The 13,215-nt window shown below is 59.8% G+C and overlaps 1 protein-coding gene across 1 annotated transcript in view; it reads left to right on the top strand.

Annotated features, from left to right (window-relative positions):
- The window catches only part of LOC146220006 (putative E3 ubiquitin-protein ligase HECTD4), a 41,036-nt gene that overhangs the window by 15,114 nt on the left and 12,707 nt on the right, over positions 1 to 13,215 (top strand). The window contains 28 exon segments of the mRNA XM_084694636.1: positions 1 to 61; positions 168 to 312; positions 632 to 945; positions 1,173 to 1,357; positions 1,805 to 1,958; positions 3,469 to 3,749; positions 4,080 to 4,269; positions 4,454 to 4,535; positions 4,874 to 5,076; positions 5,212 to 5,347; positions 5,570 to 5,752; positions 6,010 to 6,174; positions 6,443 to 6,612; positions 7,328 to 7,443; positions 7,572 to 7,675; positions 7,844 to 8,005; positions 8,124 to 8,272; positions 8,749 to 8,828; positions 9,049 to 9,212; positions 9,310 to 9,547; positions 10,171 to 10,307; positions 10,416 to 10,542; positions 10,629 to 10,766; positions 11,088 to 11,224; positions 11,545 to 11,705; positions 12,015 to 12,196; positions 12,472 to 12,677; positions 12,958 to 13,088. The exon segment at positions 1 to 61 is cut by the window's left edge and continues 75 nt beyond it. Of these exon segments, the coding sequence (XP_084550762.1) occupies positions 1 to 61; positions 168 to 312; positions 632 to 945; positions 1,173 to 1,357; positions 1,805 to 1,958; positions 3,469 to 3,749; positions 4,080 to 4,269; positions 4,454 to 4,535; positions 4,874 to 5,076; positions 5,212 to 5,347; positions 5,570 to 5,752; positions 6,010 to 6,174; positions 6,443 to 6,612; positions 7,328 to 7,443; positions 7,572 to 7,675; positions 7,844 to 8,005; positions 8,124 to 8,272; positions 8,749 to 8,828; positions 9,049 to 9,212; positions 9,310 to 9,547; positions 10,171 to 10,307; positions 10,416 to 10,542; positions 10,629 to 10,766; positions 11,088 to 11,224; positions 11,545 to 11,705; positions 12,015 to 12,196; positions 12,472 to 12,677; positions 12,958 to 13,088 (4,501 nt within the window).

Below are 13,215 nucleotides of genomic sequence, written 5' to 3'. Positions count from 1 at the left end.
CCCCCTCCGACCTGGAGATGATAGCCAGTCAGGACCTGGAGTTCACCCACGCCGCCCAGAGGTTTGCCCCCCAGACCAGGCGCTTTCACGCCAGCCAGCCAGCCAGCCAGCCCATGTGAGTGCTGACCTGAGTGGGCTGAATGTAACGTAGTCCTCCTGTCCTGTAGGAGGCGCCACCACCCCACCAGCCACAGGAGCAGCTCCTTCACCCTGCTGCAGTCTCTGACCGTGGAGGACTGCCGGGACAAGCCCACCTACAGCGTGCTGCTGGGACAGCTGTTCGCCTTCATAGGGACCATGCCCGATCAGGCTGTAAGCACACACACACACACACTTTCCCTGTCTCTCTCACACAGTCACACACACACACACACTCTTTCCCTGTCTCTCACTCTCACACACTTTCCCTGTCTCTCTCACATACACACTCTCACACACACACTTTCCCTGTCTCTCTCACATACACACTCTCACACACACTCTTTCCCTGTCTCTCTCACATACACACTCTCACACACACACTTTCCCTGTCTCTCTCACATACACACTCTCACACACACACTTTCCCTGTCTCTCTCACATACACACTCTCACACACACTCTTTCCCTGTCTCTCTCCCCCCCCGCCTAGGTGTCCAGCAGCAGCTTCCTGTCTGCGGCCCAGACGCGGTGGAGGCGTGGCAGCACCAGGAAGCAGGCGCTGGTCCACATGAGGCAGCTGCTCACCGCCGCCGTCAGGGTGGGCGGGGTCACACACCTGGTGGGGCCCGTCACCATGGTGCTCCAGGGGGGGCCCCGGATGGAGGAGCTGACCTGCGGGGGGATGGTGGAGCAGGTCCAGGAGGCGTTCGGGGAGACCATGACGTCGGTCGTGTCTCTGTGCGCCCGCTACCCCATAGCCTGTGCCAACAGCATCGGCATGCTCTGCACCATCCCCTACACCAGGTAGGAACACAGGCTCTCCACAACAACGCCCACAAGTCAACATGTCAGGAAATGTAACTGTTTATTAACCTACGGTATGGCAACGTTAACCAAGAAGGACAGCATCTCTGAGGTTTCAACTGAGGACAACACACACACATGCCAGCTCCCCAGGGATAACCCCCCCCCCCCCCCATTCTTCCCATGACCCTGCCCCCCCCTCCCCCCCCACCCCCTCCCCCCTCCAGGAGTGAGGAGCAGTGTCTGGTGCGGAGCGGCCTGGTGCAGCTGATGGACCGGCTGTGCAGCCTGAGCAGTCAGAAGGAGAGCGGCTCCAACGAGAAGCAGAGCAGGAAGCAGAAGGTGGCGGCCATGGCCTGGGCCGCCTTCCAGGTGCTGGCCAACCGCTGCATCGAGTGGGAGAAGGTGGAAGGTACGCCATGGGGGGGGTCGTTCGCCTCATCTCTCCCCCTTTCCCGGAGACCGTTCCACTTTTGTATGTTTTGTTTTGGTCTTTTAGAGGGCGTGGTTAGAGTACTGGGGGTTAGTAGGTTTCTCAGATGAGGAATGAGAGGGAGGAGGTATTAGAATTTGTGTTTTTATTAGCGTTACGATCGTTTGGGCGTTTTTTTTCTTTCTTTTGAGAATACCTACATGCCGTGTGTGTTCTCTCAGACGAGCATGTTTGATAGGTCTAGCGAGAGAGGAGGCAGGACACAGGGCAGGTGCTGGAGGTAACGCTCAGGGAGGTTCAGGTCAAGTTCAGACAAGCAAGGAATTCAGATCCCGAATGACGATAAGGTTTTGAGAACACGCGTCCATTGAATTCCAATCCTCCAAGACTGACAGTTTTAGCTTTGTGTGTCTCTCCTCTCCCTAGGTGGCTCCACGGACGCGGTGCATTCTGGGTTGGCGCGACAGGTGTCTAGCCTGTTGACCAATCACCTGGCGCGAGCCACCGAGTGCTGTGGTAACCAGGCGGCGGGTAACGACGCCCTGCAGGACGTCCTGAGCCTGCTCAACGACCTGTCCAGGTGAGCGCACCTCCACACCCCCACACCCCCACACCTCCACACCTCCACACCCCCTGGCCCCCACACCTCCACACCCCCCGGCCCCCACACCTCCACACCCCCTGGCCCCCACACCTCCACACCCCCTGGCCCCCACACCTCCACACCCCCTGGCCCCCACACCTCCACACCCCCACACCTCCACACCCCCTGGCCCCCACACCTCCCCCCCCCCGGCCCCCACACTTCCACACCCCCCGGCCCCCACACCTCCACACCCCCCGGCCCCCACACCTCCACACCCCCACACCTCCACACCCCCACACTTCCACACCCCCCGGCCCCCACACCTCCACACCCCCCACACCTCCACACCCCCCACACCTCCACACCCCCTGGCCCCCACACCTCCACACCCCCTGGCCCCCACACCTCCACACCCCCACACCTCCACACCCCCCACACCTCCACACCCCCTGGCCCCCACACCCCCTGGCCCCCACACCTCCACACCCCCCGGCCCCCACACCTCCACACCCCCCACACCTCCACACCCCCCACACCTCCACACCCCCTGGCCCCCACACCCCCTGGCCCCCACACCCCCACACCCCCTGGCCCCCACACCTCCACACCCCCTGGCCCCCACACCTCCACACCCCCCACACCTCCACACCCCCTGGCCCCCACACCTCCACACCCCCACACCTCCACACCCCCTGGCCCCCACACCTCCACACCCCCACACCTCCACACCCCCTGGCCCCCACACCTCCACACCCCCTGGCCCCCACACCTCCACACCCCCCGGCCCCCACACTTCCACACCCCCCGGCCCCCACACCTCCACACCCCCCACACCTCCACACCCCCCGGCCCCCACACCTCCACACCCCCACACCTCCACACCCCCTGGCCCCCACACCTCCACACCCCCTGGCCCCCACACCTCCACACCCCCCGGCCCCCACACTTCCACACCCCCCGGCCCCCACACCTCCACACCCCCCACACCTCCACACCCCCCGGCCCCCACACCTCCACACCCCCACACCTCCACACCCCCCGGCCCCCACACTTCCACACCCCCCGGCCCCCACACCTCCACACCCCCCACACCTCCACACCCCCCGGCCCCCACACCTCCACACCCCCACACTTCCACACCCCCCGGCCCCCACACCTCCACACCCCCCACACCTCCACACCCCCCGGCCCCCACACCTCCACACCCCCACACCTCCACACCCCCTGGCCCCCACACCCCCACACCCCCTGGCCCCCACACCTCCACACCCCCTGGCCCCCACACCTCCACACCTCCACACCCCCTGGCCCCCACACCTCCACACCCCCTGGCCCCCACACCCCCTGGCCCCCACACCTCCAAACCCCCTGGCCCCCACACCTCCACACCCCCTGGCCCCCACACCTCCACACCCCCTGGCCCCCACACCTCCACACCCCCTGGCCCCCACACCTCCACACCCTGGGGACCTCCCTATCCTCACTTCCGTGTTCCCTCCTCCAGGAGCCACATCGGCAAGGCCATCCTGAGCCAGCCGGCCTGCGTGTCCAAGCTGCTCTCTCTGCTCCTGGACCAGCGGCCCTCCCCCAAGCTGGTGCTCATCATCCTGCAGTTGTGCCGCGCCGCGCTGCCCCTGATGAGCGTGGAGGACTGCGGGAACGTGGCGCTGCCCACCTGGAGCTACTCCGTCAACGCCCTGGACGCCGAGCAGCAGGATGCCAGCGACCCCGCCTCCCGCATCGCCTCCCTGCTGCTGGCCAAGCTGGCCGACTACGTGGTGCCAGGTAAGCCTGGAGGGGGCGGGGCCTCGCGCTCTGTCAGGGCCGCCCTCGTACCCCTGCCCTGTCTGGAGGTGTCTGCTGGTTGGTTGTTAAAGCCGTCTGTGTGTTACAGTCAGGATGTGGCTAAACCAGAAGCTTGAGCCTCAAAGTGCCTTCAAGCGTGGGGAAAGTGCTGTGTGCGCTGTGGCCACACCAGGTGTAAATGCTCCTAACCTGACTGTGTTTTGTCATTAAAATAATGTTTAATGCTTGGAGACTCAATATGCTTCGGAGGCTTGTCCCTGGCAGTTGGTGTTTGTTAAACGTGTGTGTGTGTGTGTGTGTGTGTGGCAGGCTGCCAGACCCTGCTCTCCCCCAGCTCTTCGGAGCCCGACACCAGCCTGTCCCGCTCCAGCCCCAAGGGCTCCCTGAAGGGAGACAGGGAGGCCGGGGAGGAGGGCGAGGCTGTGGACGGCAAGCTGTCCATCTTCATCCACAAGAGGGAGGACCAGTCCTCGCACGAGGTCCTGCAGCCTCTGCTCAGGTAGGCCCCCTCAAGGCCCCCTCACGGCCCCCTCACGGCCCCCTCACGGCCCCCTCACGGCCCCCTCACGGCCCCCTCACGGCCCCCTGCAGCGCTGGGCCACCGTAACACCTCAGCTACACCAGTATCTCCTGTACCACATAGCCCAGTGCAGTGACTAGCATCCTGTGTGTGTGACCTGCAGCAGCTCCGAGGGACGGCCCTTCCGGCTGGGCACAGGGGCCAACATGGAGAAGGTGGTGAAGATGGACCGAGACATGACCAAGGTCAGGGCCAGACTCAGTTTGAAGGTCACGCGGTCATCTCTCTGTAGCACCTGCCTGCTCGGGATCCTTCCTGGTAGACCTGTTGACCCTCCCTCCCTCCCTCCCTCCCTCCCTCCCTCCCTCCCTCCCTCCCTCCCTCCCTCCCTCCCTCCCTCCCTCCCTCCCTCCCTCCCTCCCTCCCTCCCTCCCTCCCTCCCTCCCTCCCTCCCTCCCTCCCTCCCTCCCTCCCTCCCTCCCTCCCTCCCTCCCTCCCTCCCTCCCTCCCTCCCTCCCTCCCTCCCTCCCTCCCTCCCTCCCTCCCTCCCTCCCTCCCTCCCTCCCTCTTCTTCCCCCCTCAGAGCGGCTGCTGTGAGGTGATAACGGAGGAGGCGTCTGCTGCCCTGAGGAAGGCCAACAAGTGGGCCCAGTCTGGGCTGATCGTGAGCGTGGGTCCTCCTGTGGAGGCCCTGGCCCAGGAGGCCGCCGGAGGCGTCTCCACCGGGGACAAGAAGAAGACGGCGCAGACCGCCGTGTGTCGAGACAGGAACTCTGACCTCGCCAGGTAACCACACACACACTCTCTCTGTCTCTCTTTCTGTCTCTCTCTCTCCAAACCGTCTGTAGTTTGTCAAAGACAATCAGATTTGAGGCAGTGGTTCGGACCAATGGCTTCTCTCTCTCTCCGCCCCCTGCTCAGATCTGACCCAATCAGGCCGTTCATCAGTGGTCACGTGGCCAATAGCATGGCCGCTGAGGTCATCGCCCTGCTGCACAGCCTTCTCACCGCCCCCGAGTCCAACACGGCCCAGATCTGGACCAGCACCGCCGAGAAGGTATATAAAACACAGTATACTGAGGGGGAGAGGGGGGGAGGGGGGAGGGGGGGGAGTGATGATGAAGAGGTGGTGTGTGTGTGAGGGGGGGGGAGTATAGTAGTGATGATGAAGAGGTGGTGTGTGTGTATGTGTGTGTGAGGGGGGGGGGAGTATAGTAGTGATGATGAAGAGGTGGTGTGTGTGTGCTAACCCTGCGTTGCGGGGGCGGGGCGCGTGCAGGTGCTGTCCCGGGCGCTGATGTTCATCCCCCAGCTGGGTCGCTACGCTGACAGCATCCTGGAGGGAGGCTGCAGCAGCGGCAGGAAGCTGGCCAAGCTGCAGGCCAGCGGGAGGCAGGCTGTGGCCGCGCTCTGTGCCCTGGGGGGGTTCAAGGAGACCATCAAGATCGGCTCCGAGGTCCAGGTGGGCCAGGGGCAGGGGCTGGGTCCTGAGGGTGGGGGGGTGGATGCATGATTAATAATAAAATAATAAGGAATAACCAGTGATCAGGTACAAATAAGTTCAAGTATACATAAATAAGAGGGCAATCCTAACTGTCACCAAGCCTAGCCGCTATCCGCTAGCGTCTTTCTGGTAAACATGTGACAAGGTCGGTGTCCCGGCCCTGGGTCCTGAGCTCCCGGGGTCATCGTGTCTCCCTCCCTCTCTCCTGCCCCCAGGTGGTGGGGAAAGGCGTGCTGGGCAGCGTGGGCGTGGTCTTGTCCATCAACGAGCAGGAGGGCATCGCCACGGTGAAGTTCCCCTCGTGCGAGTACAGGAGGGCGTGCAAGTCCTCCGATGTCCTGACGGTGCCCGTGTCCCGCCTCTGCACGCCTCGCTCTGAGGTGAGGCGATGCCCCTTCACCTCCACCCCTCTCACCTCCACCTTCCTCACCTCCACCTTCCTCACCTCCACCCCTCTCACCTTCACCCCTCTCACCTTCACCCCTCTCACCTCCACCATCCTCACCTCCACCTTCCTCACCTCCACCTTCCTCACCTTCACCCCCTCACCTCCACCCCTCTCACCTCCGCCCCCCTCACCTCCACCCCCCTCACCTCTCTCGATGTGTCCTCTCTCTCTCTCTCTCCTCCCCCCTCTCCTCCTCCCAGGCCCTGCCCCTCTACAAGCTGTCAATCACAGAGAAGGTGGTGCAGGCGGTGCAGTCCATGCTCCTGCCACAGGAGGGCAGCCTCTCCATCCACACCTCCCTCCCGGCGTCTGGAGACGGCTCCAGCCCCGTCATGGCCGCCGTGCGCCTGCTGGCTGAGATCAGGACCAGGTGACAGCAGAGCCTGGCCGAGGCCTGGCCGAGGCCTGACCGAGTTTGTTTACAATACACTAAGTGTGTATGATTTAAGGGGCGGTTTCCCCAGATTAAGACCAGTCCTAAACTATGAGAGAAATTCACTGAAGATCTCCGTAAAAAATCATGAATCCATATCTTGGAAACTGAGAAACATGTTAAATGATGACTAAATGCGACTGAGTGTATTTCCAGTGTCATGTGACTGAATGTGTACTTCCAGTGTCATGTGACTGAATGTGTACTTCCAGTGTCATGTGACTGAATGTGTACTTCCAGTGTCATGTGACTGAATGTGTACTTCCAGTGTCATGTGACTGAATGTGTACTTCCAGTGTCATGTGACTGAATGTGTACTTCCAGTGTCATGTGACTGAATGTGTACTTCAAGTGTCATGCGACTGAATGTGTACTTCCAGTGTCATGTGACTGAATGTGTACTTCAAGTGTCATGCGACTGAATGTGTATTTCCAGTGTCATGCGACTGAATGTGTACTTCCAGTGTCATGCGACTGAATGTGTACTTCCAGTGTCATGCGACTGAATGTGTACTTCCGGTGTCATGCGACTGAATGTGTACTTCCAGTGTCATGTGACTGAATGTGTACTTCCAGTGTCATGCGACTGAATGTGTACTTCCAGTGTCATGTGACTGAATGTGGAGTGTTTACGAGGCGTGTTGCCTTGCAGGGCGTGTCTGGTGATGGCCCAGCTGCTGGAGGACAGTTCGTTTTGTGAGGAGTTCATCCAGCAGTGCCCCGCCGCTGTGGAGGTCCTCAACCTGGTGGCCCAGGAGTGCAGCCCAGGCGAGTGTACCCAGTGCACTGTATCTAGACTGCCTCATCCCTAGGTTCCTTTCTGACAGTGTGTGTGTGTGAGAGAAAGAGAGAGAGAGGGTGAGCTCCCTGTAACTGTGTGTGTGTGTGTGGTGCAGGGGAGCGTCTGGGCATGGTGGAGGCCCAGTGTGAGAGGGTGAGGATGCTGTACAGAGACTGTGCCCGCCCCCCTCCCCCGCCCCTCCAGACTGACCGACGCCAGGTAGGCTCCCTGCTCAGCCCTCACCCTGATCCAACACTTGTCCATACACACACACACACACACACACACCATCCATCAATCCATCCATCTACAGCCGCTAGTCGTAGAAGAGAAGGAACCAGAGATTCCAGTCCTCCTAACCCTCTGCCCCTCCCCCCCCTGCTCCAGCCCAAGGAGATCACCTGGTGCCCCTCGCGGGTCTTCCCCCCAGTGAGAGCCTGCATGTTCTCGTCTCGCCTCACCTCCGTCACCTTCCTGGCCGACCCCAGCGCCGGAGGAGGCCTCCCCAGGGGAACGTTCATCTACGCCACCTCTCCTCTACCTGTGCAGGTGGGCACCTGGGGGGGGCAGCTCGGAGGAACCCAATAACCCATTTATGAGTGAGAGTGATGCTGGAGAATTTAAGTTTAAGGGAAACACTCTCCACCCCCTGCCCCTCCTCCCCCAGGCTCCCTCCTTCTACTGGGAGATTGAGATTGTCTCCTATGGAGACTCGGAGGACGACAGCGGCCCCATCGTGTCTTTTGGCTTCGCCACCGATGCTGAGAAGAGAGACGGGGCGTGGACCAACCCTGTGGGCACCTGCCTGTTCCACAAGTAGGAGCCTGAGAGCACGAGCTTCAGTCTCTCTCTCTCTCTGTCTCTCTGTCTCTCTCTGTCTCTCTCTGTCTCTCTCTGTCTCTCTCTGTCTCTCTCTGTCTCTCTCTCTCTCTCTCTCTCTCTCTTCCCCTATCTCTCTCTCTCTTCCCCTATCTCTCTCTCTCTTCCCCTCTCTCTCTCTCTCTCTTCCCCTCTCTCTCTCTCTTCCCCTCTCTCTCTCTTCCCCTCTCTCTCTCTCTCTCTCTCTCTTCCTCTCTCTCCCTCTCTCCCCCTCTCTCTTCCCCCCTCTCTCTCTCTCTCTCTAATGTTTCCTGGCTGGTCTTGTATTCTGGCTGCTGGAGTTCTGACCTTTCAAATTCTCTCCTCCGTTTGTCCTCCGTCTCGTCCTCCCTGTGCCCTTTTCTGTCTGTCTGTCTCTCCGTCTGTCTGTCTCTCCGTCTCTCGGTGTGTCTGTGTGTCTGTCGGTCTGTCAGCAACGGAAGGGCGGTCCACTATAATGGCTCCAGCCTGCTGCAGTGGAAGAGTGTGAGACTGGACGTGTCCCTGCTGCCTGGTGAGACAGACTCCCTCCAGCCTCGCTGTCATAAGCCCGCCCACTTCCTGTTACCCTCCAGCCTCGCTGTCATAAGCCCGCCCACTTCCTGTTCCCCTCTGACATGCTCCCGTAACGCCGCGCCGCCTAGGAACGCTGTCCCCCAATACTTCCTGCCAGCTCCCTGTTTAGAACTTCCTGTGTTGAACAACCTACCCCCTCTTCCTGTCCCTCTGCGTAGGGGATGTGGCCGGGATTGGCTGGCAGCGTTCCGAGGGCACGCCCCCTCCGCCCGGCCAGGCTCCCAAGGGGCGTGTCTACTTCACCTACTGTGGCCAGAGACTGGGGCCCTTCCTGGAGGACGTGGCTGGGGGCATGTGGCCCCTGGTGCACATCCAGAAGAAGGTGGGCTTCCACTTCCAGAAGCCCTCTGTCACATTGCTCGATTCAAGGGCCGTGCAAAGTGTTGTTATCATTTATTTGGTATTCTCTTCCTCTCCAGAACACCAAGATCCGCGCCAACTTCGGTTGCCGTCCGTTTGCTTACGGCGAGGGCCAGGCCCACCGCAACGCCGCCGACCTCTGCGTCGACCTGGCGGAGGAGATCAGCGCCAACTTCGAGGCCCTCCCCTTCGCCATGGCCTCCGACAGCGACAACGACGCCGGCGCCAGCGTGGCGTCCGACTCCGGCTCCCACGGCCCTCCCTGTCGGATCGCCGCCGTGGCGGTCGCCCAGCAACGTACGTTAAAAAAAAAAAAGTCTCTCTTTCTCTTCTCCCCCCTGACTCCTTCACCTGGCACGCACGCGATCACGCCTTAACTCACAGCCTCCAGTTAACAACATGGACTTCACTCACTGCCCTGGTCTTCAACCCTGTCCTCAGGGCCCACTGCCCTGCATGTTCTAGAGGTTTCCCTTCTCCAACACGGTGGGAAGCATCTAGAACATGCAGGGCAGGGGGATTGAACACTGCTGCTTCACTGAACAGTCAACACTTCATCTTCTTTACGTTTGTCAGTCTGGCAGTTTAGTGTCATGGTGGGTTTACTTTACCTGCTCTGTTCTGTGTCCGCTGTGTGTGTAACCCCACTGACCCCCCCTGTGTAACCCCCTGACCTCCTCTATGTGACCCCTGACCCCCCCTGTGTAACCCCCCTGACCCCCCCTGTGTAACCCCCCTGACCCCCCCTGTGTAACCCCCCTGACCCCCTCTATGTGACCCCTGACCCCCCCTGTGTAACCCCCCTGACCCCCTCTATGTAATCCCCCGCACCCCTGACCCCCCCTGTGTATGTGTGTGTCTCCCAGTCGGGGACGTTTGTAAGAACTGGCTCTGTTGTCTGTCCTCTCCCGTTGGGACAGAGTACAACAGTGACTCGTCCTGCCTGTACAAGGTGGAGCTGAGCTACGACAACCTGGTGACCTCGGGGCCCGACCCCCACCCCCCGCCCATCGCCGACGACGAGAGCGACGAGGACGACGACGAGGACGTTCCCAGGGTAACGCAGAGGGTGGTGGCTTAGCGACGGTGGTTCTTCTGAAGGAACGCCACGGATGCTCTCAGTGCTGTTGATTAAACGTGTGTGTGTGTGTGTGTGTGTGTGTAGGAGGATCACTACGCCCTCCTGGTGAAGGCCTGGGAGACCAAGGTGTTCCCCACCATCCGTCGGCGCTTCAGGAACGAGGCGGAGAGGAAGTCCGGTCTGGACCAGATCAAAGGAGCCCTGCAGCTGGGTGAGCAGGAGAGACCAGCGTGGAGCGTCTCTCTCTGACAGGAAGCGTGTTGTTCAGCAGAGCGTGACGACTGTGTGTTTCTCTAGGCATGGTCGACATCGCCCGGCAGACCGTGGAGTTCCTCTACGAGGAGAACGGGGGCATCCCTCGAGACCTCTACCTCCCCACCATCGAGGACATCAAGGACGAGGCCAACAAGTTCACCATCGACAAAGTCCGAAAAGGTACCTTCACGACCCTGTTAACTACACAGGTCTTGAGTCACTCGAATGAAGTATTTATCTAGTCCTTGACAAGGACAGAGGGCTTCACGTATGACCGTTGAACTGCACCTAAACCAGCTTAAAACACTCAAATAAGACAAGGAAGATCTCCCAGGAAAACTCATGGACACAAATGGAAGAAACCTTAGAGAATCCTCAATGCACACAGTTGGGCTACAATAATATATAATAATTATAACAAGGGTTCAATAAGTCAGCAGGAAATACTGTCTCTTCAGGGATCTGAAAACACAGTTGTGTCCTCCTCTCTCCCCTGTGAAGGTTTGACGGTGGTGATCCGCTGCCCCGACAGCAACAACACCAACAGCACCACAGGGGGCACGGCGCTGCCCAAGTTTGCCATCCGGGGCATGCTGAAGACCTTCGGCCTGCACGGCGTGGTGCTGGACGTGGACTCTGTGAGTGGAGGAGGCTGGGCCTCCAGCCGGGGGCTCGTCCTCAGGGCCTCACTGTCCACCTTGTTCTAGATGCTTCCCTGCTCCCAACACACCTGGTTCAGGTGTACCAGTAGTTACCGGGCTTCTCCTGAGCTTCATAATGACCGGTTCATTTGAACCAGGAAGCATGGAAGCATCGAGAACATGCAGGACAGTGGGCACTGAGGACCAGGTTTGAAGACCGATCACTGGTTTAAGGGTTAGATCATTTGTCTATAGTTGATCTCTGACCTTCCCCTATGTGTGTGTGTGCCTGTCTGTGTGTCTGTGTGTGTCTCCAGGTGAACGAGCTGGTGCAGGTGGAGACGTACCTGCGGAGTGAGGGGGTGCTGGTGCGCTACTGGTACCCCCTGGAAACCCTGGAGCGCCCCCCTGCTGGCTCCCGCAGAACTGCAGCCAACGGCCTGGTGTCCCTGGACAGCAGCAACATCCAGATACACAGGTGCAGAGCAGGCGGGAACACACACTTTGTGGACACACACACTCTCTCACCCTGTCACCATCTATCTCACCCTCTCACCCTCCCTCTCTCATTCTCATTCTCTCTCCCACTCTCTCTCCCACTCTCTCTCCCACTCTCTCTCATTCTCATTCTCTCTCTCTCTCTCTCTCTCTCTCTCTCTCTCCCTCTCTCTCTCTCTCTCTCTCTCTCTCTCTCTCTCACCATCTCTCTCTCTCTCTCTCTCACCATCTCTCTCTCACACACACTCCTCTGAGCAGAGCTACAGCCCCTCCTGTGTGTGTTCCTCAGGGAGCTGCTCCGCAGCGAGAGCGCTCTGGCTCGGCTGTACTGCCGCATGGCGCTGCTCAACATCTTCGCCCCCAAGAGCCCTCACACCTTCACCAGGCTCTTCCACATCCCCGCCATCCGGGACATCACCCTGGAGCACCTGCAGCTCCTGTCCAATCAGCTGCTAGCCCCGCCTCTTCCCAGTGAGTTCAGTGTCTCAGAACCCCCTCCCCCAAAAACAAACATCTGCTAAATAAACCAAACATGCAGTGTTCTTTATTAGATTGTTTGTTCCTAGGATTAGTTAGACTACTGTACTTTTATACTTTTTGTTTGAAGATCCGTATATGTTTATTTTTTTATTGTTTTGCACCTTCTGGTCACACTAAATTCCGTGTTTGTGTAAACCTACATGGCGAATAAAACCAGATTCTGATTCTGAGCCGTCCTGACTGTCATACCCTCATGTGGCCTCCAGATGGCACCATCAGCTCCAGCTCCATCCTGCTGGCCCAGTCTCTCCTCCACAACCTGCAGGCCCAGAGCTGCTCCCCCACGGAGCTGTTCTACCAGGGCAACGCCCAGGCCATCCGCGAGTGGCTGACGGTGGCCATCACCCGGGCACTGCACCAGGGGGAGGACAGCCTGCTGGAGCTCACCAAGCACATCTGCTGTTTCCTGCAGGTCAGCGCCGTTAGCTACTAGCCTAGCTCGCGACTAGCCTAGCTCGCGACTAGCCTAGCTCGCGACTAGCCTAGCTCGCGACTAGCCTAGCTCGCGACTAGCCTAGCTCGCGACTAGCCTAGCTCGCGACTAGCCTAGCTCGCGACTAGCCTAGCTCGCTTTTACATTTACATTTACGTTTTATTTTAATAAATATTTTGGGCTCAGCCAAGTCTAGGAACTTTCTTGATCGACGAGCAGCAGGTTTTTCAGTTTGTCCGTGTCGCGGTCCATCTTGTAGAACGCTCCGGAGCAGTTCACTTCGGAGGAGTTCCCTGTGTCGGAGTCCAAGGTCAGCATGGACGTGAACTTCCCCGGAGCGGCCTTTGTCATCGCGTCCTGCAAGGAAAGCCAACTGGGCTGCCGCAAGGAGTGAGTCCGCCATGCACTGCTGATGTCTGTCTCTCATTATCTCTCTCTCCTCCTCCCTCTCTCTCCCTCTCCCCCTCGCTCTCCCTCACTTTCCCTCTCCCCCTTACTCTCCCTCGCTCTCTCCCTC

This window comes from Hypomesus nipponensis, chromosome 28, assembly GCF_054491055.1.
Source record: "Hypomesus nipponensis isolate SF chromosome 28, ASM5449105v1, whole genome shotgun sequence".
Classification (NCBI taxonomy): Eukaryota; Metazoa; Chordata; class Actinopteri; order Osmeriformes; family Osmeridae; genus Hypomesus; species Hypomesus nipponensis.
This window is presented reverse-complemented; position numbering and strand designations above follow the sequence as displayed.